General features: G+C 51.1%; 3 protein-coding genes and 2 non-coding genes across 5 annotated transcripts; 3 read left to right on the top strand and 2 right to left on the bottom strand.

Moving 5' to 3' along the window:
* Nucleotides 1-200: 200 nt before the first annotated feature.
* CENPT (centromere protein T) lies at nucleotides 201-13,513 on the bottom strand. The gene is given in 14 exon segments (XM_030956153.1): nucleotides 201-571; nucleotides 2,202-2,306; nucleotides 2,873-3,037; nucleotides 4,293-4,380; nucleotides 5,024-5,227; nucleotides 5,555-5,731; nucleotides 8,421-8,849; nucleotides 9,302-9,444; nucleotides 10,447-10,480; nucleotides 11,281-11,414; nucleotides 11,597-11,690; nucleotides 12,213-12,339; nucleotides 12,908-13,030; nucleotides 13,032-13,513. Coding segments are annotated over 14 exon segments (2,145 nt in total). The 5' UTR covers nucleotides 13,230-13,513; the 3' UTR covers nucleotides 201-447.
* THAP11 (THAP domain containing 11) lies at nucleotides 13,138-16,046 on the top strand. The gene is given in 2 exon segments (XM_030956154.1): nucleotides 13,138-13,556; nucleotides 13,558-16,046. Coding segments are annotated over 2 exon segments (732 nt in total). The 5' UTR covers nucleotides 13,138-13,227; the 3' UTR covers nucleotides 13,961-16,046.
* Nucleotides 16,047-17,049: 1,003 nt separating this feature from the next.
* Nucleotides 17,050-17,132, top strand: TRNAL-CAG. The gene has a single exon. It is a non-coding gene; the product is annotated as a tRNA-Leu (tRNA).
* A 146-nt stretch (nucleotides 17,133-17,278) lies between these two features.
* Nucleotides 17,279-17,361, bottom strand: TRNAL-CAG. Its single transcript has one exon. It is a non-coding gene; the product is annotated as a tRNA-Leu (tRNA).
* An 819-nt stretch (nucleotides 17,362-18,180) lies between these two features.
* PLLP (plasmolipin) lies at nucleotides 18,181-20,807 on the top strand. Its single transcript, XM_030956181.1, has 4 exons — nucleotides 18,181-18,304; nucleotides 19,576-19,749; nucleotides 20,123-20,242; nucleotides 20,329-20,807. Exons 1-4 carry the CDS (start codon nucleotides 18,191-18,193, stop codon nucleotides 20,440-20,442), a joined length of 522 nt encoding a protein of 173 aa, XP_030812041.1. The 5' UTR covers nucleotides 18,181-18,190; the 3' UTR covers nucleotides 20,443-20,807.
* Nucleotides 20,808-21,402: the final 595 nt, after the last annotated feature.

The raw sequence follows: 21,402 nt of genomic DNA, 5'->3' as shown, positions 1-21,402 counted from the left end.
CTTGTCTCTTCCCTCATCCTCAGACCCCTGTGAACACGGTCACACCTGCACAGGAACACCAGTGGAAAACAAAGGGGCACCATGGCTGGCATGAAGAGCACCCACACAGCCCAATGCCTGCTAGGAACAATTTGAACACCGCAATGCAGGAGCCTCTCAGCTCACTGGCATAAACAGCATTGGCATCACAAAAAAAAAAATGCATGTAACATTTTATTTATCAGAGCTGTACAAGTATCCAAAGGTAACATATAAAAATATGGATAGTCAAATTTTGTAACAAAGGCTGGTGAGACCCAGCAGGGTGTGGTGGCCACAGCACAAGCTGCCTCCCCTTAGGAGAACATCCAGCAGTGGCTGCCTGACTGGAAAAAGCATCACCTGGAGAAGTGACATGCAACAACCCCTGGGAGCAGCCACCATCCAGCCCAGGCTAGCCCTGCACCTTCACTTGCAGGGCATCACTTTGTTTCCACTCACAGCCACGGGGATCAGGAGCCTGCGGTACTCCAGGGGGAGGTAACGCTCGATCAGCACCCTCAGAGGCATCTTGTCTGTCACCAGCCCCTGCCTTCAGCCAGAGAGAGCAGGGAAGAAACAAGAGCTGTTAGTGAAATGTGTTTCCACTCAATGCCACAGTAAAGCTTTCTTGCAGCGATGTTTTTGCATTGAAGAGCTGAAATGCTCTGACTGCTTGTGACAAACAGCTCCAGACTCGTGTTTGCAGGCGCTGCTGAGCTCCTGTGCATGGTGCAATGCAGGGCTGCCCACACAGCAGAGCAGACAGACCCAGAGGGGTCCTGCAGAGCAGCTTCCCACTGTTTACCATGGGGATATTCATCTATATTGATCAGGACCAAAGTAGAGGCTCATTGCTTTCTAAATTCACAATCCACCTACCATGGATAAATTCTACCCTTTGAAGATGTGCACAGAATGATGTGACAGAAGGAAATAGCTCAGTAACCAGATTTGGCATTTGCCAGCTGGGCAGGCTATGGAGTTTTCCTGTACACCATTTAGCTGACTGGCCTGAAAAAGTCAGCGTCTCCCAGTTTCATAGAAAGAAAGGAAGTGCAAAATTTGTTCACACTTCCCATGTGGAAGGAACAGAGGTGCTGTTCTTATGCAATGAGCCAGCAACAATTCCTGATCTCTTTATCAGGCAGAAAAAGGCATAAAGACATCAAGAACAAAGTTAAACAACAAGTACATGGAATTCCCAAACCAGGACAAGTAACCCACTGTGCCTGCTGGCCTGTTCATACCAACCTCAGCACACACCTGTCAGGTGGGAAAACAGAATCTCTGCATCAGGACAGCAACAGATTATTCTTTTTAAGCAAGCAGCAGCACCAGCTCACCTACAGAGGCCCATGCAAAGCCAGAGTCATCAGCTGTGCCCTGCACTATCCCCCAGGTGACTTTAACATCACATTTGAAACTCTTCCAGTGGAGATTAAGAACAACCACCCAGAGTAAGGACTTTAAATGAAAAGTGGTGGATTGCTTCAGGCCTCACAGAGGGCTTCCAAGTAAAGAAAAAATCCCTTGTGTTTTGGTCACAGAACAAGGTCAATCCAGGCAGGAGATGGGGCAGCTGTGAACGTCCAGAGGACAGAACACCAGTGAGGCAGCTCTGAGAACAGCTCTTCAGGCTGCTGCCCAGGAATGGCACTGTTAGGAGAGGCCAGCCCTGCCCACCCGGGCTGGGGGCTCTTTCTCCTGCTCTCAAGAGGAACTGTCAGTTTGGATCCCAAGGATCAGCTTGTGCAGCAGCAGCAAGAGCAAGTCACCAAAACAGACAGCAGGACATGTGAAAATGCTCAGAGTGTCAGCTGCAGATATTTTAGCAAAGAGCTCACTGGAGGATGCAAACAGTGCAGCCCAGCCTCCCTCTTAGCATTTCTCTACTTCTTCTACACATTCTACACCAATCCCTCTCCCCTTGGTTCCTCAGATGACTCCTTGCACTCACAGCCCCTCACTACTTCCCCTTGCCCCTCCATCATCACCAAGGGGTGCAACCCAAGTCCAGGGATGTCTCCTGGGACAGAAGTGGCCTCACACAGAGTAAATCTCAGATCCCACACTTACTATGCAAACTCTGCTGGTGGCACATTCTGGCAACAACCAGGTGTTACTGGGCCATCAAAGCACCACCAAACACTACTGCAGATTAGTAACAACCCTTCCATTACCTTCTCATGAGGACTTCCAGGTCAGCTGCCTCCACTGTCTTCCTCCCTGCATGGCGGCTGTAAGCTTCCAGATCATCACTCAGCTGCTTGAAGTATCTCTCTGAGCTGAGGGAGGAAATCAAAGCAGATCAAAGCTGGTGTGAACACCAGCTACTCACCCCCTTCTGCAGGCCAAGCTGCACCAGAGCTGCTCCTTGTGCAGGTCACAGCCTGCCAGGGAAAGCTGGGGGAGAAGAAACTCTCCAGCCCATGAACAAAGCTTGGCTTCTCAGCTCAGGCTCCCTGGAACTTCAGTGCCAAGACAGCTGTGAAACAGCTGCACAACCAGAACCCTTCCCAAACTTCCCACACTTGCAGGAGCAGGGGTTGACACCAGTGACAGAGAAATCAGCACTGAGGGGCAGATATTGGCTGCTGCAGTGACAGTGTTCAAACAATACACAGACTTTACTCATGAAGGTAACAAGGTCTAAGGGTGCAAAAAGCTGAGAGATCTGGATTCCAATGGAACACAGCACACCCTCAATGTGCCCAGCACAATGGCCATTGTCCAGAGCATCCTGCTCAGCTTCTCAGCAGCAGTCCCAGCAGGTTTATTACCGCAGGGGAGAAAAGAAAGAAAAAAACCTCAATAGCAAAAATAATGGAAAGAGCAGTTTGTTGCTACATACCATTTTTCAACAATTTGGAATGCCTCTCTGGTTACTGGCATTTTAGCAAAATGTCTGAATATTTCCTTTATCAAACTCCTGGGTACTTGAGGCTCCCGTGGTTTCTTCTGGGATGTTGCCAATCTCTTTGGAACTGTCTTACGCTGCAGCAGCTGCAGGGGAGACCTTTGAGGAAAATTGAAAATTCACACATTGAATGAATAAGGGAGAGGCAGAGAACACCAGGCTGAGTTTGGAGAAACCCTAAGCTGAACTGGAAGGGATAAGAACTACCTTGAGCTCTTCATTCTTTCTCCCTCCCAATTCTTCAAAACTCTCATGGGCACACAGGGCAGTTTGCAAACAGTTCATGTGGCATCATGGCCTTCAGAGAAGCAATCCAGGCTCAAGTTGCCTTGATTCCAGAGTGCTCGTGTAACACACTCTCAGCAAACTGGAGTTCTCTGCAGTTTCCAGTGCATCCCTGCAGTATTCCCTTTACAGTAGTGCACAAAGTTTGAGGCACCACAGGTCACCTCTGCATCTGTGGACAGGGGAAGCTGCTCTGCAGGGAATCCTTCTACACTATTAAAAACTTCAATGGGGGCTTTTTTTGTGGGTTGTAAGGTTCCCCATCCCTCCATTAAACAAGACTGTACGTCCTAAAGGAAATTACAATTGTCTTCCATTCTAAAATAGGAAAAATTGTAATATGGAAAAGTTAAGTGAAATCTATGGATTCACTCAGATGTAATTGGAAAACAACAGAAAAAAACTAGAATCTCAGGCTAACACATGCAAAACCCCAGACAGGGTGTGTGGATCACTTGACTCTCTCCAGTCCACCCATATGTGGGCAAAAGAATTTTGTCTTCTTGTTTATTGCTTTAATAGACAAAGCTCTGAAGTCATGGGCTAGAAGATTCCTCCTGTTCCCTAGGACCCACTGCTAGCAGCTCTGATGAAACTAAATTTCTAGTCAAGAGGGTGAAAGTGTTAACTAATTTGGAGTAATGCAGAGGACAGGTTCACTTTCTGCCTCTAAGAGAGCTTCATTTTAGTCAACACATGGCAACTGCACACAGCTTTAGGCTTCTGCAGTCAATACAAGTATGTCATTCCAGGTGATCAGTGTCTTGCCCTTCTGTATTTCCCCCTCTTCTGCAAGGGCCTCTGCATTCCCTACTGGAGTCTATGGCTCCAGAGTGGCTTACCAATTGAAAAACTCCTAGGAAAAGTTTTGGCCTTTAGCACAAGAAAATATTACAAGAACGTTAATTGGAAAGCCTCAAGGCATCAGATCTGCCCTGGAAGAGCACTGACATTCACTCAGACTTCAGCACTGCTCACTCCCTGTGGCAGCTGCCAGAGCAGCTGGCAAAGCCAGGCTCTGCTCTGCCCTAGCCCCACCTCTGCCAGGCTGGACAAGGCTTAGGCTTACCTGGGAGCAGCAGGTTTTGCAGGTTTTGCTGACAGCAGGAGGTTGCGGGCTGGAGCACGGACAAATGCAGGAGTCTTCATGGAAACCTCTGGGAAAAAAGTACTGGAGGAACTGAAGTGTCTTTCCAGAGCTCCTGGAGCAGGCAGTGCTGCCACAGCAGACAGAAACCCAGCCAGCTCCCCACATGGCTGTGCTCTGGCTGTGCCCCACAGCACCCTGAGCCAGCAGAGCTGCTGGCTGCTGCAGTGCCACACCCCCAGCTCCTGTCACACAGGCTGGTGGCTCCCTTTGGGCCCCTGTGCTGGCCCAGCTGGCTGGCCAGGCTGCAGGGACACACACTCAGGACCAGGCTGCAGTGGCTGATGGCTGGGTTAATTTAGGTTGCCACAAAGCTGCATCCTTTATAACCACAGAGAACTTCAAAGTCTAGAAGTTACCTCTGTCATCTTGCTAAGCCACTGGCAAATGCTCCTGGACAAAGGGACAAGCTGACTACAGAGTCACGTTGCAAGGGCCAGACTATAAACTTCTCCCTGTCTGCAGTTTCATAACTCCCTCCGGGCAAGGCTCCTGTTATCAGCATGCCACCTGTTCTCTGCTATGAACCCACAGCAGTTTCCTCCAAGTCTAATCTGCATTGTCTTTAACTTCACTCTTGAACTTCTTCACTTCTTAACACGTGAGAGCAGGAAAGAAAAGAATGTAAAAGAAATGCTGAGCAGATTCCTTACCTTCACTGGCAGGGTATTCAGCTTCATCCTCAGCAGGCTCCTCCACTGAACTATCCAAATTTAGCATCATAGCCTGGTCCTGTAGTTCATCTCCTTGTTCATCAGTTTCATCTACTGGAGTCATCTCAGGTTTTTCAAATGAGGAAAAGGCATGAGAGTGCCTGCCCAGACTTTCAGCTCCAATGCCCCTGGTAATCTCACGTTCTAGATTTCCAAAACAGAAAAAATAAAGCACTGAAACAAAGATCTTTGCCTGATTCTGGAACTTCCACTAGTAAATTTTAATCAAAGATACCTGCTGTAACTATACATTTCTAAATACTACTGCCAGTACAATTTTGGTTTCCCTTTAAATAAAATGCAGTCTTCCAGATTAAAATGACAAAATCAGTTTGATATTTCCCCAGTAATTAGGCCAGCTTCCAGAAAACAAAGGAAGTTAAGTGTCTCTCTCAGCACTGATGCCAGTCATGCAGCATGAGAGCACTCTGGCACTACAGAGAGCTGTCAGCATTAGAATGGTGTCCTCACCAGCTCTGGGAGAGCTGTGGGCTCCAGTGCTGCCCTCTTCCACTTCCTTTCCTGCTGAAGGAGCCATTTCTGTTTCACCTCTGCTGTTCTGTGCTGCAGTTATCTGCAATTCTGCTTTTTCAGCCAGTTTCTTCTCCAAATGTTCAGAATGTCCAGCACTTGCACCATGTTCTACAGCTAAAATAAGAAATTCTATTATACATCTTACCTACAAAAACCCCAACCAACCACCAGCACACAGTTCAACCACCACTGGAATTTATTTGTGATAAATAAACTCAGCCATAAGCTGTAAACAAGAAAAGCAGATGCAGTTCCCTTCACAGCTGAGAAATGCCCAACTTTTCCTGTGTTTGCTCCACAGGCACCTAATTAGGGGCCCATCAGATCCCAACGAAGGAATTTTACTTACAGTAAGCAGAGCTCCTCCAGATCTGCCATCTTTATGGCCATTTTCAATTTTGGTGATTGTGTAAAAGACCAATTTCTTTTCCTTTAAATCTAACAATACCTGGAGTTTGTGCTCAGAATCTCCTCATCATTTCCTCCATTTTTCTGATTAAACAATTTCGTAAGATATATATTCCATTGTGGGGAGAAGAGAGCCTAGAGTGGTTTTAACCATGCAGGACAAGCCTCTGGCATGCAGGATTAGAAATAATACAGACACATGACTTGCTTATGTTTAAAAACTTGAGCTACTACTTAAGTATTCCTTTTTCCTTTATACTATATATATAGTCCACATATCTGTTACTATGTAGCTCATTAAGCAGAAACCCACACAGGTAATTACTTTGTGAAAATTGGGCACTCTGACATCATGACACACATGACAATGCTGTCACTCACTGAAGGGTCTGGAAATCTTGGCTGAGCCCAGAACCAAAAGCTGTCAAACTGCACTTTTACCATCCTCTCCAGCAACTTCAGAGTTTTCACACTGAAAAGCACAAGTGTCACAAGGCCTTGGGACCCCCAAGCCCAAGTGAAGGGCACAAGGAAATGTGGCCAAAGGTAATGCAAAAATCAGTTTTATCAACTTCACTAACCAGAATACTGAGCTGCCTACATCAACACAGGGCCTAAAATGAAGTGAAATATTAAGCAGCTTAGATTAGTCAGATGAGGGCTCTTCATCTTTCCTATGGGAAGCTGAGCAGTAGTACAGATCTGCCAAAACATATGAACCTTTATTCCACTTCCAGTCACAGCCCACTTTTAGAGAGCTTGTCTGGAAATGACCAAGTATTTCTGGTATGCCTTGAGTTAAATTATTTCCAGCATCTACTGTACAATTAAGTCTTATTTTAATCTGAGTAGAATAAATTTTATTTTACAAGTCACCTGAAACACTCTGTTTAAATCAGATTATACTCCATTCCCTTTCTACAATGAAAGTACTTCTTACCCTCTTGGGAAATCTTTTCCTGTTCCACTCCATTCTCTGTATTAATCATCTCTTCTTCTGTATCACTTATTTCTAGGTCTTCGATTATATGGGACACAACTTGTCTCAAATATATGCGGGAAACATTTAGATTGACTGGGGATCCCAAATATGTACTTGAACTTTTGGAGGGCAGAGAGGCGTTCCATCTATAAACACCTAGAACAGATCATTAATGTGTCTCCTGGTAACTTTTGGAATTTTCTTTTAACTTTCCTGGTAAATACAAAACCAACCAAGGAGGGAGAAGAAGACACACAAGAAACATTTGTGTGCACTTCAAGAAGTTTAGGGAATTGGCATCGAACCTTAGGAACCAGTTGGAAAAATCTTTGCAACTGTTTTTCAGTTGACACTGAGGAGCAACACCACCAGCAGCCTCCTGTGGTAGAGCAGAACTATGTCACCATTAACATCTGACATTAATGCCTTACTAACTCCAGCATCTTAAAGATCAGTTCACTCCCTCTCCTCTTCCCCTCATTGGATCCAGTCCCCTATTCCACATTCCCCACACTCTGCATTATCTTTCCCTTTGTCCTAAAAATGCCTGCCATTGGAGCCCTCTGAGCAACTAACCTTCTTCTGGTCATTCCTTCCCTTGTCCTTTCAAAACAACTTTTGCCTGGTCCAAACAGCATGAGGAAAATGTGCTCCCATTTACACAACCAGGACAAGGCCAGGGAAATGAATGCCAAGGAGAGGTACCAGGGGAAAACTGGCAAGCAAAAGGAATTGCAAAGCACTGATACAGAGTGAGCAGGGAGGCAACTGCCCCTGTCCAAAGATTTTTAAGGCCCTGGAGACAATGGAGAGGTTGGTTGTGACAAATAAGTGACCATACCACAGTGAAGGTCTGGACTAGGAACTTCCAGAGATTCCTTCCACGTCTGCCTACATGTCCTACATATTATCTCCTTATTTTTGTGACCAATTTAGGGTGCCCACTTCTGGGTCCCAGTACAAAGGAGAGATGGACACAGTGGAGAGCCCAGGAAAGGCCCACCAGGACAGTTAAGGGACTGAAGCATCTCTCCTAGAAGGAAAGGCTGACAGAGCTGGGACTGTTCAGCCTAGAGAAGGCTTAGGGCAGATCTTACCAATATACACAAGTGCCTGAAGGCAGGGTGTAAGGCAGACAGAGCCAGACTCTTCCCAGTGATGGCCAGTGCCAAGAGAAAAGGCAACTGGCACAGACTGGAACATGGGAGGCTCCATCTGAACAGAAGGAAGACAGTTTGCAGCCAATACCCTAGGAGACTCCTAAGAGCCACTTAGACAGGGTCCTGGGCAATCTACTCTATATGGCCCTGCCAGGGCAGAGGGGCAGGAGAAAATAACCTTGAGGTCCCTTTCTACCTCAACCACTCTGTGAGTTCAGGTAACACCTGCTAAGCCTTAACCCATAGTACTCACTGCAAACCACCTCTTCTTCAGCAATAGAAATCTGTGCCATTGGGTTACTCTGCTGGGAGTGATCTTGTTTTTCTTCTCCCTGTTTTGCAGGAGTTTCTGGAGATACATGAGTCATTCTGCCAACATGCTCATCATCAAGGCTTGAGCTCTTGGAGTATCTTTGGGTCCTTCCCTGGTTTGTGCTCACACTGGATACCAGGCCCTCCAGCCTTGCTTCCTCTTGATCTGCATCAGAAATCGGGCTCCTCTGTGCTGAAGATTTTGAATCTGACAGCTGGGGTTCAAGAGCAGACAATTTATGTTGGCTCTCTTCATCCAGCTGGGGCTGAACAAAGAGCTCTGTGCTATTCATCATCATTTCTGCATCACTGGTCAGCATGCTTGTTCGAATCCCAGATGCAGATTGTGAGTCCACAAGATCATTCTGTCCTGTTGAGAAAGTTTTAAAACAAATTTTGTGTGAAAAACTGTTCAAGGTCATAGGGACACACTATACTACCAGGACTTGTGTAATTCACAATTAAGTCATTCAACCAAATTTTACTTCTTCTCAGCAGATCAAACACTGACACTGTATGACCCCACTTCTGTGCCCACAACTCTCTCTACCAAACAAAAGAGACCTCAGTACCCACAGATGAAGAGGATCCCCAACAATTCCTGTGGTTTAAACAACCAAACTGGGCAAAGTACACATTTAAGTGCATAGAATCAAAGGAACTGCCAAGGCAGAACCTCATTCTAATCTTGCCTCCCAAATCCCACTCTATTTCTGTCAATGTGTTAGTAAATTTTAAATTCTAAAATACAGACCATGCTTCAGTAAATGCTTCTAAAAGCCCCTTTGCTTCCCAAAAGAGAAATAACACCACTAAAGAAACCTTTGTTCTTCAGCATGTTCTGTTCCACTCTGCCTTCAAAGGCTTGCATGTCAACAGCCTTGCGGGTTCTGGGCCTCCGCAGCAAGCCCCTCTTCTCAACGGTGTCTGGGGCCAGCAAGGAACCCACAGACATACGAAGGGACCTGTAAAAAGAGGGGAAAAACTGTCAAAATCACACACCCCACTTTCCCCCTCAGAATACATGATGGAATTTTAAAAATCTTTAAAAAAAATAAAAAGGGGGAAAAAAAGTTTGAGAGTAAATATATACCCTAAATGACAATGGGGTGGTAGGAGGACTTCCCAATAAGTTTAAGAATCTACTTATTATCAATACTCTCAGCAAAGTACAGCTTCCAACACACTGAGACTGGTTTAAGAGAGAGCTGATAGCAACACCTGAAGCACAGGAAATGTTTCTCACTGCAGGTGTTTTGCACCCTGAAGACCAACCATGCTCAATGACCTCCTGTCCCTCTCTCCAGGCAACCCCATTAAAAAAGGGGGTTCAGAGGGTTCAAAGACAGAAGTACAGAATGCAGCCCCAAAAAGCATCCTGTGTGGCACCCCAGGCAAGGGCTGCAGTGAGAAGGGTGAAGTAATGTGCTGATTTTGGCCAGGGTCCTTTGCAAAGTACACAGGCAACACCAGAAAGTAAATTCTTTGATTCACTAAAAAGCTTTTAAAGTCCAGAAAATACTGCATAGATGCAATTGATGTGATAAAACTATGAACAGGCAGGGATAATAGTCTAAGGTATATTGTGTACTGATTTACATAATATTCTAAGGTATATTGTGTACTGATTTACATAATTTTCTAAGGTATATTGTGCAGTGATTTACTGCTGGAAGCATGAGAATGAAAGGAAAAAAGGAATGATCCAAGCAAGCGAAAAGAGGAGCAATAGTAGCAATACAAGCTAGACCAAGCCAGGCACACAGTGCAGAGCCACAGTTTCTGAAAATCAAAAGGTGTGTGGTGCAACACCTTGAAATTCCATCAGCAGAGGGGCAGATGCCTGTTATTGCTAACACTAACACAGGTCTTGAACATGAACCCAGGCATCTGCACTGTTCCTCACCCCTTCAGATGTGATCACAGCCAGGACAGACAGAATTTAAGACATTTTAGGTTAAACTCACCGAGTCATAACTGTGCTGTCCAACGCTGATTGAGCTAGAAAAAGTGAATGGCAAATTAGTTGAGAAACTACACACCAGGCTACAGGAACATCCCAACAGATCTTCCTCTTTTCAGAGCCAGCCCTGCTACAATCCTCAAAGATCATACTTTGGTGCAAACAGAATTAGGTAACGGGGTCACTTTACCATTTCTTGTCTACATTTCAGAATTGTGTATTAGAAATCTAATAAGCAATTTCTAAAAGGGTAAGAAAATAGTTATTTCAATGAAAAATTAACATGGCACATACTCTCAGATTTAATAATTTTAATTTTACCACACTGATAACAAGATGTTAGGTCTTGGTCACAGCCACCCTTCAGCAACCCAACCCAAACACACCTGGAGTTTTACAAACACAGATAACTATTCCACAGACTCTTGATGAAACTGGAACTCAAACATGTTCTGTTCACAAAGAACTTTTTATCATTATTTTATATAATTGCAATGGAAACTATGCAGCCGCTTGGATTTTAAAGTTTCTAGAACTGAGAAGAAGAAAGGGTTCCTCTGGAGACACAAAACTCAAAAAGCACCAAGTTGCAAAAGTAGTCAGGAAATTATATACAGTTGTGGCAGAGCCTAGAACTTGGCTTAAAAAGGTTTATTTTAAATTTGATAGGATGGGGGCTTTTACTTTCTCCATTTCCCCTTTGCATGAGATATTGCAATCTGGATTCCAAACCTACCACTGCCCAACTGGGCTGCTCCTGACAACTGAGCTGAGCAGGTGAGAACAGGCTGACAGCAAATGCAGCACTCTGCAAGGTAATTCTTGACTGCAGCCTTACCTTGGTACTGGGGAAGTCGGCTCTCTGCTGCCCTCTCAAATTCAGAAATGCTGAATTTTCTTCTCTTCTTTTTCATGTTGAACACAGTGATAGATGTGTCCTCAGGAGCAACATCTGGCAGCTGCAATTCCCCCCTGCCAAAACAAACCAAGCTGGAGAAGCATTCCTGATAATCCCACCTGACAAGATGCAATTCTGATCACTGAAACACAAGTAGAGAAGTCCTGCTCCCCAGTCCCACCACATAAACTGCAGCTATAACAGCAGTGTAATAGAAATGTAATAAAAGTGTAAATTATAAAAACTCCCTACTTACATGCTGGAAACCCTCTTAGATGGGACTTCTGAATGAGTTTCTTCTGTGTCTTCATGGTTAGATACCTGAGGTGCCAGTGGTGAAACTTGGGGCTCTGCCAACAAACCAGAACATTTCCTTTCCTCAATTCAATACAGCAGGGTGTCACATCTACACTACAGGCTGTAAATAACATTTACTAGCAGGTGAAAATAAAGACCTAGTGAAAACTGTTTGGGTTCTGCTCCTGGGAAGGCTGGCAGTGACAAAGCCAGTGGTGACAGGGGGCAGCACAGGGGGTCCCTGCACTGCAGCAGAATAACTCACAGCTAATCCTACAGCCAAAGGCAGCACCAGGATTATGTGCTCAGTCACCAGGATAAGAAGTGAAGAGGGTTTTGAAGAGAATCTTCAAAGCTCTGATTTCACCAGTGCAAGGCCTGGTCTCAGACAGCTGAATCCTGCATTCAGGTGCCCTGCAGTGACTCTGTTACATAAATCAGTCATACAACAATCTGATTTCTGTTTCATGGAACAGGGAAAGGATAATGGGCCGGCAAGGAACATCCTCAGTTTTCTTAATTTTCCAAAACCATTGTTTTTCTGTTCTCAATTCTCCTGAAAAAAAGCCACTTACGGTTCTGCATGACTCTCTTGAGCATAAGCCGTGGTGTGCCATTTCTGAGATCAGGGAACACTCCCAGTCTCTGCTTTGCCAAGGTGCTCCTGACAGATTTACTCTTATTTTCTACACTCGATCCAGTCTAGAGGGAAATCAAGAGACAAGCAATTCAAAGCTATGATTTTTATTATTAAAGACCCCAACATCAAAAGCATCCACCACCCATGTTCTACTAACAAGCTCAGCAAGCTGGTAAGAAACTTTTTCCAAATTCCAAAGAGAAATTGCGCGTGTTGGCTTTTTGACAACGGTGACACTTCCCGTGTGGACGGGAGACAAATCAGCTGAGGGAATCATCCAGGGGGGCTCCAGTATAAAACTCTCCTGTGGAATCATCCAGGGGGGTTCCAGCAAAAAACCCTCCTGTGGACGGAATCCTGAGCGGCCTCAGAGCACAGCCGCCACCTAAACCCGCCGAGCGCCAAAGTCAGGGCTTTCGGCTTATTTCCCACGATTAAAGGCGAACAAGGGTGCGGGAGCGGCCTCCGCTCCTGCTTCAGAGGCCTCGCTGCTGTCTCAAACCGGGAGCGACCGGGAGAGCGGCACCGGGCGAGTCCCACGGGATGTCGATCCCAACAGCGATTCTCCTTTCCTCCCTTCTTTCTTTTCTTCCTCCCCTCCCGCCCGCTCTTGCAGGTCCCTCGGGGCACCTGTGCTGCCGCCCCCGCGTTGCGCCCGCTGCGCCTGAGGCCGGGCCTAGCCCGGGACCGCCCGTCAGCCATGGCGGGTCCGGTAACGGCCGAACGGCACCCGCCTCCCACCGCCTCTCGCGAGACGCGCGCGCGCCGGGAGTGGCCGCGGCGCAGTGTGGGGCGGGTAGTTCCGCCGGCAGCGCGGTGCATTGTGGTCCGCGTAGTTCCGGGGCGGCGGCGGCGGCGGCGGCGAGAGGCCGCGCGGGCCTTGTGGGAGCTGTAGTTCGGCGGGGCCGCTCGCCCCGCTCGCCGCGGGTGTCCCCCCGCCCCGCGAGGCCATGCCGGGCTTCACCTGCTGCGTACCGGGCTGCTACAACAACTCGCACCGCGACAAGGCGCTGCACTTCTACACCTTCCCCAAGGACGAGGAGCTGCGGCGCCTCTGGCTCAAGAACGTCTCCCGGGCGGGCGTCAGCGGCTGCTTCAGCACCTTCCAGCCCACCACGGGCCACCGCGTCTGCAGCGAGCACTTCCAGGGCGGCCGCAAGTCCTACCTGGTGCGGGTCCCCACCATCTTCCCGCTGCGCGGCGTCAACGAGCGCAAGGCTCAGCGGGCCCGGCGCCCCCGCCCCGCCGCCGCCGCCGCCGCCGCCGCCCCGCAGGGTCCGCGGCCGCCGCCGAGGCCCCTGCAGGGGCGCGGCCGAGGACGTGAAGCCCATCGACCTGACGGTGCAGGTGGAGCTCGGGGCCGCCGCCACCATCGGGCCCAGCCCCGTGCGGCTGCCGGTGCCGGTACCGGCGGCGGCGGCGGCGGGGGAGGAGAGCCCGGTGGAGGGCGGCCCCCCCGATCACTCGTACTCGCTGTCGTCGGGCACCACGTCGGAGGAGCTGCTGAGGAAGCTGAACGAGCAGCGCGACATCATCGCGCTGCTGGAGGTGAAGATGAAGGAGATGAAGGGCAGCATCCGCCGCCTGCGCCTGGCCGAGGCCCAGCTCCGCGAGGAGATCCGCGAGAAGGACCGGCTGCTCCACGCCGCCAGCGCCGGCACCCGCAAGCGCCACGGCCTCTGAGCGCTGCCGGCGCCCGGCCCGGCGCGGGGCTCTCCATCCCGGAGCCTCCGCCGCCCTCGCTGCGGTGCCGGGCACGGCAGAGATGGGATGGTCCGCGGCCCCTCCGTGCCCGGCTCAGCCCACGCCACAGCAGCCCCCGGCCGGGCAAGGCTGTCGGATTCCCCTGCCCGGACTGGGCCAGCTCGGTGCCCAGCGCCGTTATCGCCCCGACGTTGTCTCCGGTGTCACCTCACGCTGGGCCCAACAAACCCGCCGTGTGCGGGGTCGGAACGCGCTGCTCGTAGCGTGGATGGGACCCGAGTCGTCACTAAGTAGGGTATCGGTTTTCAGCAAATAAACTCGCTCTGTGTCAAGTGAGGTAACAGCAACACTACCCTGGAGAAGGCGTGTCCGACTGCCATGGGCGCTGTCCCCATCCCGGGATGGTCGGTGATGTCGCGTTCAGCCTCGCTCAGTGGAGGAAAGCTTTAGAAACCCTCTCAGGGTGATGTGTTTCTTCAGTAAATTACTGATGCCATAAAAGACTGCTGTTCCTAGCGTGACAGAACCCCCAGATTAAAGAGTGTTCTTGTACCGTGTAGTTTCTGCTTTCTCTGCAGCGTGTGTGTATTGGTTACAGATGTCTCCATGCTCTCGACACCAGTAAGGATTACAGTCTGGTACAAGGAACACGGTGGCCGCTTAACAGCTGTAGTTTATCTCATTGGCTTAAGACTCCCTCTAATGAAATTGAGGCTTTGTAACACATTGGAATTTTAATCCTTGGCTTTCGTTCTGAGATCCAGGATGAAACAGAAGTGACTTTACTTGCAGTGGTTGCAAACCTTTCGTGTCTAATCCTAAACTAGTTGGCATGACTAATAATCTGTACATTAGGCAAGACCATACTGAAACCTGCTTGTGTGTTCTAAACCAAGATTTACGAGTATTGTAACAAATCTATGTGGAATGGTTGTGTAGTTTCTGTTTCTAGCCAGCATCAGTCCCTTCACTTTCTGCAACAGGAAACCAAATCAGCGTTGGCTAGAAAGAGGGTGGAGTGAGGGTAGCAAAGCCACGGGTTTGGCTCGGTTATGCACTTCCAGCCTGGCTGGTGGAACACATCCCTCAGCAGTTTGGAGGAGGAGGAGGAGAAGGGGAGTGTGTGGTGCCCCAGCATGGCCCTGTGGCAATGGGCAATGACGGTGGATTTTGAGAACAAAGGGCACTTGACCACAGTGTGCCCATATTCACCTTGGAGGGAAGAATTCCCAGGTGTTCCCTGGCTCTGTGAGATCCTTCTGGAACCGGAATGCATTGTGCTCAGTAGATTGGGATGTCACTTTTACTAAATTTTATAGAGGTATTTTCTAAATGTAAAAAGTATCTTTAGTTTGAAATTATGTAATCTTTGTAACACTGGCTAATGTAGCTTTACAACCATCAGCTTCAACAGTGTATACAGCTGAACAAAAGGGCACCCTGGGGTTTTGTAGCCGGAGGTTTCTCTGTAGATCCTGAAGCCAGTTCAGCTCCAGGTTGTCACAGCCTGCTATGTGATGCATGGGTCATTTTTTATTAACGTGTGTGCCAAGTTGGATGGTCATCTGTAAGGATGCTACATGTCTATCCATGTACCAAGTCCTTGCTGTTACTTCAGTTTAATTTATTCTCCAATCTGATATGTGGCTCTCCAGCTCTGTGCTGTACTGATTTTTCTGCGAGTCGAGTTAGCGGCGATTTTTTTGTTTGGTTGGTTTGGCTTGTTGTTTTGGGTTTGTTTTTGGTTTCTTTTGTAGGACAAGCAGATACCTGCTCCACCATGGGATCTAACATATGTGATTGGTCCAGCAGCTCTAGATGCTCCCATCAAGACAGTAGGCAGCACAACATCCCTCCTTGCAAACGAGGCTGGTTGTGCCTCTGAGCCCGTTCAGAGCGTGCGTGTCCTGACAGTCATGGTACTTTTTCTACCATCTGGAGGCACTTCAGGATGTTCAGCCATTTGGCCTTGCTGGACTGGTTACCTGCTGGACTGTTTGACTTCTCCAGGTTACACTGAGGTGCTAACATGCTTAATTTTAATAAAGTATATTTTGTTTTCTTATGTTTCCTGTCTCCTTGTGGTTTATATATCTATTTCCGAAAGGTTGTGACTGTAGCTTTGTCTTTTCTTTTGTAACATCTTTTCTTTTCATTGTCAGCTCCACAGCTGGAACAGCAGGAATATCTTCACATTCATGTGGGGTGAGGAAGAGGAATTTGAGGTCAGTTCAGTGTACCACACACCTACCTGCACAGAGGTTGGAGCCATCAGTCACAGGGTGCTCTCTGTGCAACCTGGAGGGATTTGAGCAGGGAACCAGGCTTCCCCCCAGGGCTTCCCTGAGCATGACTCTCCTGTCTAATGCCTGGTGGAGGAAGGAGAAGGCATGGCCTCCCATGAACCAGCCTAGTGCAGGGAAGAGATTGCATGCACTCTTAGAACTTGTAATTCCACTTGCCAGAGTTCCTGGTTTCAAGCTATTAGTCTCAAGCAAATGTATGCAGCAAAAAATTTCCACTGTGCCTCAACCATCACATTTTTGGGTTGAACTGGGAATGTTAAAGGCAGTTGCAGGATGAGGAGGTGATTGTCCCACTCCACTCTGCTGGTGCAGCCCCACCTTGAGTTCTGGGAGCAGACTTGGGCACCATAGTACAAGAAGTGTCTATGGCTGTAACAGAGCATCCAAAGGAGGCTGTGAGGATGGTGAAGGGTCTGGAGGGGAAGCCATGTGAGGAGTGGCTTGTTCAGCCTGGAACAAAGGATCCTGAGGGCAGAGCTCATTGTGAGCTGCAGATTCCTCAGGAGAGGCGGCAGAGGGGCAGCGCTGCTGTCTGTGACTGGTGAGAGAACCTGAGGGAATGGCTTAAGCTGCGCATGTGGAGGTTTAGGCTGGATGTTAGGAAAAGTTCCTCTGCGTGAAGAGGAAGGTCGGGCTTTGGAGAAAGTTCCCCAGGAAGGTGCCACAGCAGGGCGACGTCACAGCCCCTGGTGTGATGGAGCTCACGGAACATTCGCACAACGCCCTCAAGTGTAGCACAGGCCGAAACGGTCGCCCAGTGGTGTCAGGATGGCCGAGCGGTCTAAGGCGCTGCGTTCAGGTCGCAGTCTCCCCTGGAGGCGTGGGTTCGAATCCCACTTCTGACAGCTCGAGTATTTTTGCATTCTGCTCGCCTGTAGTTAATTAGGTAATTGCTTTTAATTGCGCGCTTTTGGTCGGTTTTGTTTTTCCATTTCCGCTCCCGCCCGCCTTCCGCAGCTAAAAGCGCCCGCGGGGGGGCGCAAAAGTTAGCTGTCAGAAGTGGGATTCGAACCCACGCCTCCAGGGGAGACTGCGACCTGAACGCAGCGCCTTAGACCGCTCGGCCATCCTGACCTGCTGGGCGCCTTGCTCTTGCAGCCGCTTGCCATCCCAGATCCCAACCGAGCCGCCGCGTTCGGTCACTGCCGGGACAGCCCGGGACAGCCCCGGGCCCAGCCCTGAGCCACGGCCTGCATTAACGACCTGCGTGATGGGGCCCGGGTGCCCTGGGCACATTACACCAAACTGGGAGCAGTGGCTGATAGTCCAGAGGGTCCTGCTGCCACCCAGAGTGACCCGGACCAGCCCGGGATACGGGCTGACAGGAATCTCCCGGAGTGGAGGCTGATGAGGCTCTGCGCAGGTTGCCCAGAGATGCTACGGCTGCCCCGTCCCTGGAAGTGTTCAAGGCCACGTTGGAGGCAGTCCCAGGGCTTGGAGCAACCTGGTCTAGTGGAATGTGTCCCGGCATGGCAGGGAGTTGGAACGAGGTGCCTTTAGATCACTTCCAACCCAAATTATTCCAGGACTTAACAAGGAGACGCGTGTCGCCCGGACCCCGCAGAGAAGCAGGATGCGCCGGAGGCCACCAAACGTCCCAGGTGAGCGCCGAGCAGGACTCGGCTGCGCCGAAGGTTCCGGTGCCCCGGGCTGCTCCAGCAGAGCATCGCCGGGATACGGGGAGCGGGGGCTGTCGCGGTGGGGGCCGCCCTTTGTTGGCGGTGCCCCGGTACGGGGACACGGCCCCACACCGGGAGCGCAGCGCGGCGCCGGGCGGAGGCTCCGCCGCATGCCGGGGCGGCGGGGCGGGGGCAGCGGCGGGGTCAGCCCGGCCGCCCCGGAGCCACCCGCGCCCCGCCCGCGGAGGGGCCGTGCCGGGGCCGTGCCGGGGCCGGTGCGCGGCATGGCGGGGCTGCCCGGAGCCGCGAGAGCCCGGAACGCCTCCCCGGGCTCCCCCCCGGCCCTGGACGGCTCCTTCTTGCTCTCGCCGCTCGGGGGGCTGATGTGCGCCCAGGCCGTGAGTACCGGGGAGAGGGCGCGGCGGAGGGGGGAGGGCATCACCCACTCGGGTGCTTTTCTTCAGCTGGAAACAGCCCGGGCTGCCACTCCGACCCCATCTCCGCCGTCTAACCCTGGGTAATCCCCAACCCTAAGACCGTGCAGCCTCTCTCCTCCTTCACTCTATAAACCAGAGGAAAAATCGGACTCTTGTCCTCACACCCCTTGCCGGTTGTAACTCCGCTCAGTGCCGGGTGGTTCCCAGTGCCAGGCACGGGCTGATCCGTGCGGGCATCTCCGCAGGGCACAGCCGATGGGGTCGGGGTGTGTGAAGCCCAGTGACTCCAGGGGAGCTGTGCTGGGGGTGCCCGTGAGGCTCTCACGCCCCCTGGAACACTCTCAGCTCTCCAGGTTGTCCTCCCAGGCTCCCAGAGGAGCCCAAGGGCCCTTGCACCGTCAAATCGAGCAGCAGCATCACTGCCCGTTGCTTCAGCATCGGAGGCAACCACAATAATCTCCCGCTGGTGCTGTCCCCGCGACCGCGGTGCCGCATGAACGCACGGGGATGGGAGTTCTGTGGACGGGGCCACTCGTGACCTGCCCACGGTGCCGGGAGCCTGTTCGCTCGTCCCCTCTCCTCGGGGCAGCGTTGTGGGATGTGCCCTGAGCAGCCACTGTCAAACAGCTGGCACAGACCCGGCTCCTGGCTCCAGATTGCAGCCCCTGGGCATGGCTGAGCTGGCGGTGACAGAGACAAACGCTCGGGGAAGCGGCTGGGCAGGATGCTGCTGGAGGTGCCTTGTAGGAGCGCCAGGAAAGAGAGATGGAAGCAAGGCCAGCAGCCAAGACCTTCCAACTCTGCAGCTGCTCCCACCTCTGCAGCTTAGACCACACTGTTAAACTTTCCCCTGCTTTCCTCCCGCAGCAGCTCACGCGTGCCACCTCCCATTCTTGCAGGAGCCCCCCAGCATGTTTCTCCCCAGCACATATTTTGTGATCACGAGTGTTAGAAATGGATGTGACAGACAAGGAGGCATTGTCGGGGCAGCCAGGGCGTTGGACGCGGGCAGGACAAAGGCTGTTGTGTTCCTTCCATGACAATGGGCGGTGCGGGCTTACACAGGGGCACAGCGGCTTTCCAAGGAGCCCTTCTCCTGCCCTTCTGCTGCCCTCCTGGAGTGAAGGGAACCCATCTGCTGTTGGTGCTGGTGTGCCTGGGCTTGTGGGCAATGTTCTGTGCTCCCCCTGCAGGAACCAGCCCCTGAACAGGTTTCCCATTTCACCCCACAGGTGCTCGGTTTGCTGGTGTGGTCTCTCATCGCCGCCACAACGTACCACCTGCACGCGGCGTACGGCTGGGTGATGTTCGTGTCCCTCTTCTTCTGGATACTAACACTCCTTTTCTTGGTGACTTACCTCCTGCAGCTTCATCAGAAGTTCTACATGGTCCCCTGGCCCCTCGTGGTGCGTAGCTGAGAGGGGGTGAGGGGGGATCCCAAGAGGGAAACATCTTGGAAAGGTGGTCTGGGAAGGCTTCAGTCTCTTCTGGGCTGATGGAACCAAGTCCCCTGCACTCTGCACAGTGATGTTTTTCATTCTGCCCTTGAATTGCTTAGAAAATGCTCAAACCAGAAAGTCTTGTGTCAGTCCAGAAAGTTACAGCCACCAACTGCTGTAGTTGTAGGTTCATCCAAAAACCTCCCAGCACAACCTGGGGAGCATTTAATGTGTTCTCCTGGGGAATGGGAGGAATGTGAAGCTGAGCCTTTTGCTGCTGCCTCACCCCAGCATGCACAAGCCCAAGCCCAGACCTCAGGAGCTCCTCTTTGTTCCCCAGCTGATGATCTGCAACGCCGCGGCCACCGTGCTGTACATCACCGCCTTCGTGACGTGCGCGGCCGCCGTGCAGCCGACGTCGTGGCGGCAGTGGGACTACAACCGGCGAGCCGCCGCCTCCGTGAGTACCGGCGGGAGGGAGGGCAGGGCCGCGGGCCGGGGCAGCCCCCGTGCTCACACGGGGATGGATGTGTGCTCCTCTTCCAGTTCTTCGCCTGTGCCACCATGATCACCTACGGGGTGAGCACCTTCTTCAGCTTCCGCGCCTGGAAGGGGCTGGGCAGCAACGCGGCCACCAGCCAAGTGACCGACCACGCGTGAGGAGGAGTGGGCAGCAAAGCCCGGCCACCCCGGGGCCACCCTGCACCGGCCTGTGCCAGCCTTGGAGCCTCGTGTGCCACCGGGGCTCGTTCTGGGAGCAGCCTGGGCTGGCAGCAGTGCTCAGCACTGCCTCACGTGGATGCTGCCCTGTGGTTCCTGAGGATGCTCCCAGCTGACGTGCCCACAGCACGACCCCACGGCATCGCCACGGGGACACGGACTCGCTGGGGCTGCAGCTCCTGCTCATCCCTGGGGCTCATCTGGATCCTCACCAGAGCAGCTCCACTCAGGGGGCTCAGCCAGTTTGGCACAGTGCAATACTAAAACTGACTAACTCAAGCCCAGGCTCCCCTCTCTGCTCATTCACAGCTACAGTGTAAGTAATGCAATTAACGGGGTGCAGAAACAGTGGCAGAGCTGGAAGATAAGAAGTGAAGCAAGGGAAACAGTCATTACTGCTCTTGGATTGATTTCTAACAATTTGAATAGAAAATTTATGCTTTAAATAAAAACATTCCTCAATCCAGCACTGGAGTCTGTCATGAGAAAACTTATGAGGAAGTAGCACACACAGCATGGTGGGGACAGCAGAGATGTCACTGCAGAGGTGGCTGTTCCTTCCCACTCCATGTGGGTTTTAGCCCATGTGGGCTATGGAAGGAAAAAGGCCATGGGGTTCACCTCTCATTGCTTTATGCACACACACGCTCAGAGTGTGCAGCCAAGACCACAAGAGCACAAACGAGGTGCCAAGGCTTTGATCACTCCCTCTTCCTGGCTCAGCACCACACACTCCTGAGTTCACCTAATTAACCAGCAAGTCAATTTTGCCCATTAGCTGCAGGTCATTTTCAGAAATTACAGTCAAGTCTGCAAAAGCTCTGGGAAGACAGGCAGGATCAGTGCCTCAGGAGAGGGAAGAACCATGCGGCTCCCCCGTGCTGCAGACCACAGATTCAC

The sequence above is a fragment of the Camarhynchus parvulus genome, chromosome 11, assembly GCF_901933205.1.
Source record: "Camarhynchus parvulus chromosome 11, STF_HiC, whole genome shotgun sequence".
Lineage (NCBI taxonomy): Eukaryota > Metazoa > Chordata > Aves > Passeriformes > Thraupidae > Camarhynchus > Camarhynchus parvulus.
Note: the sequence above shows the minus strand (reverse complement) of the source record. Positions and strands in the feature narration are given on the sequence as shown.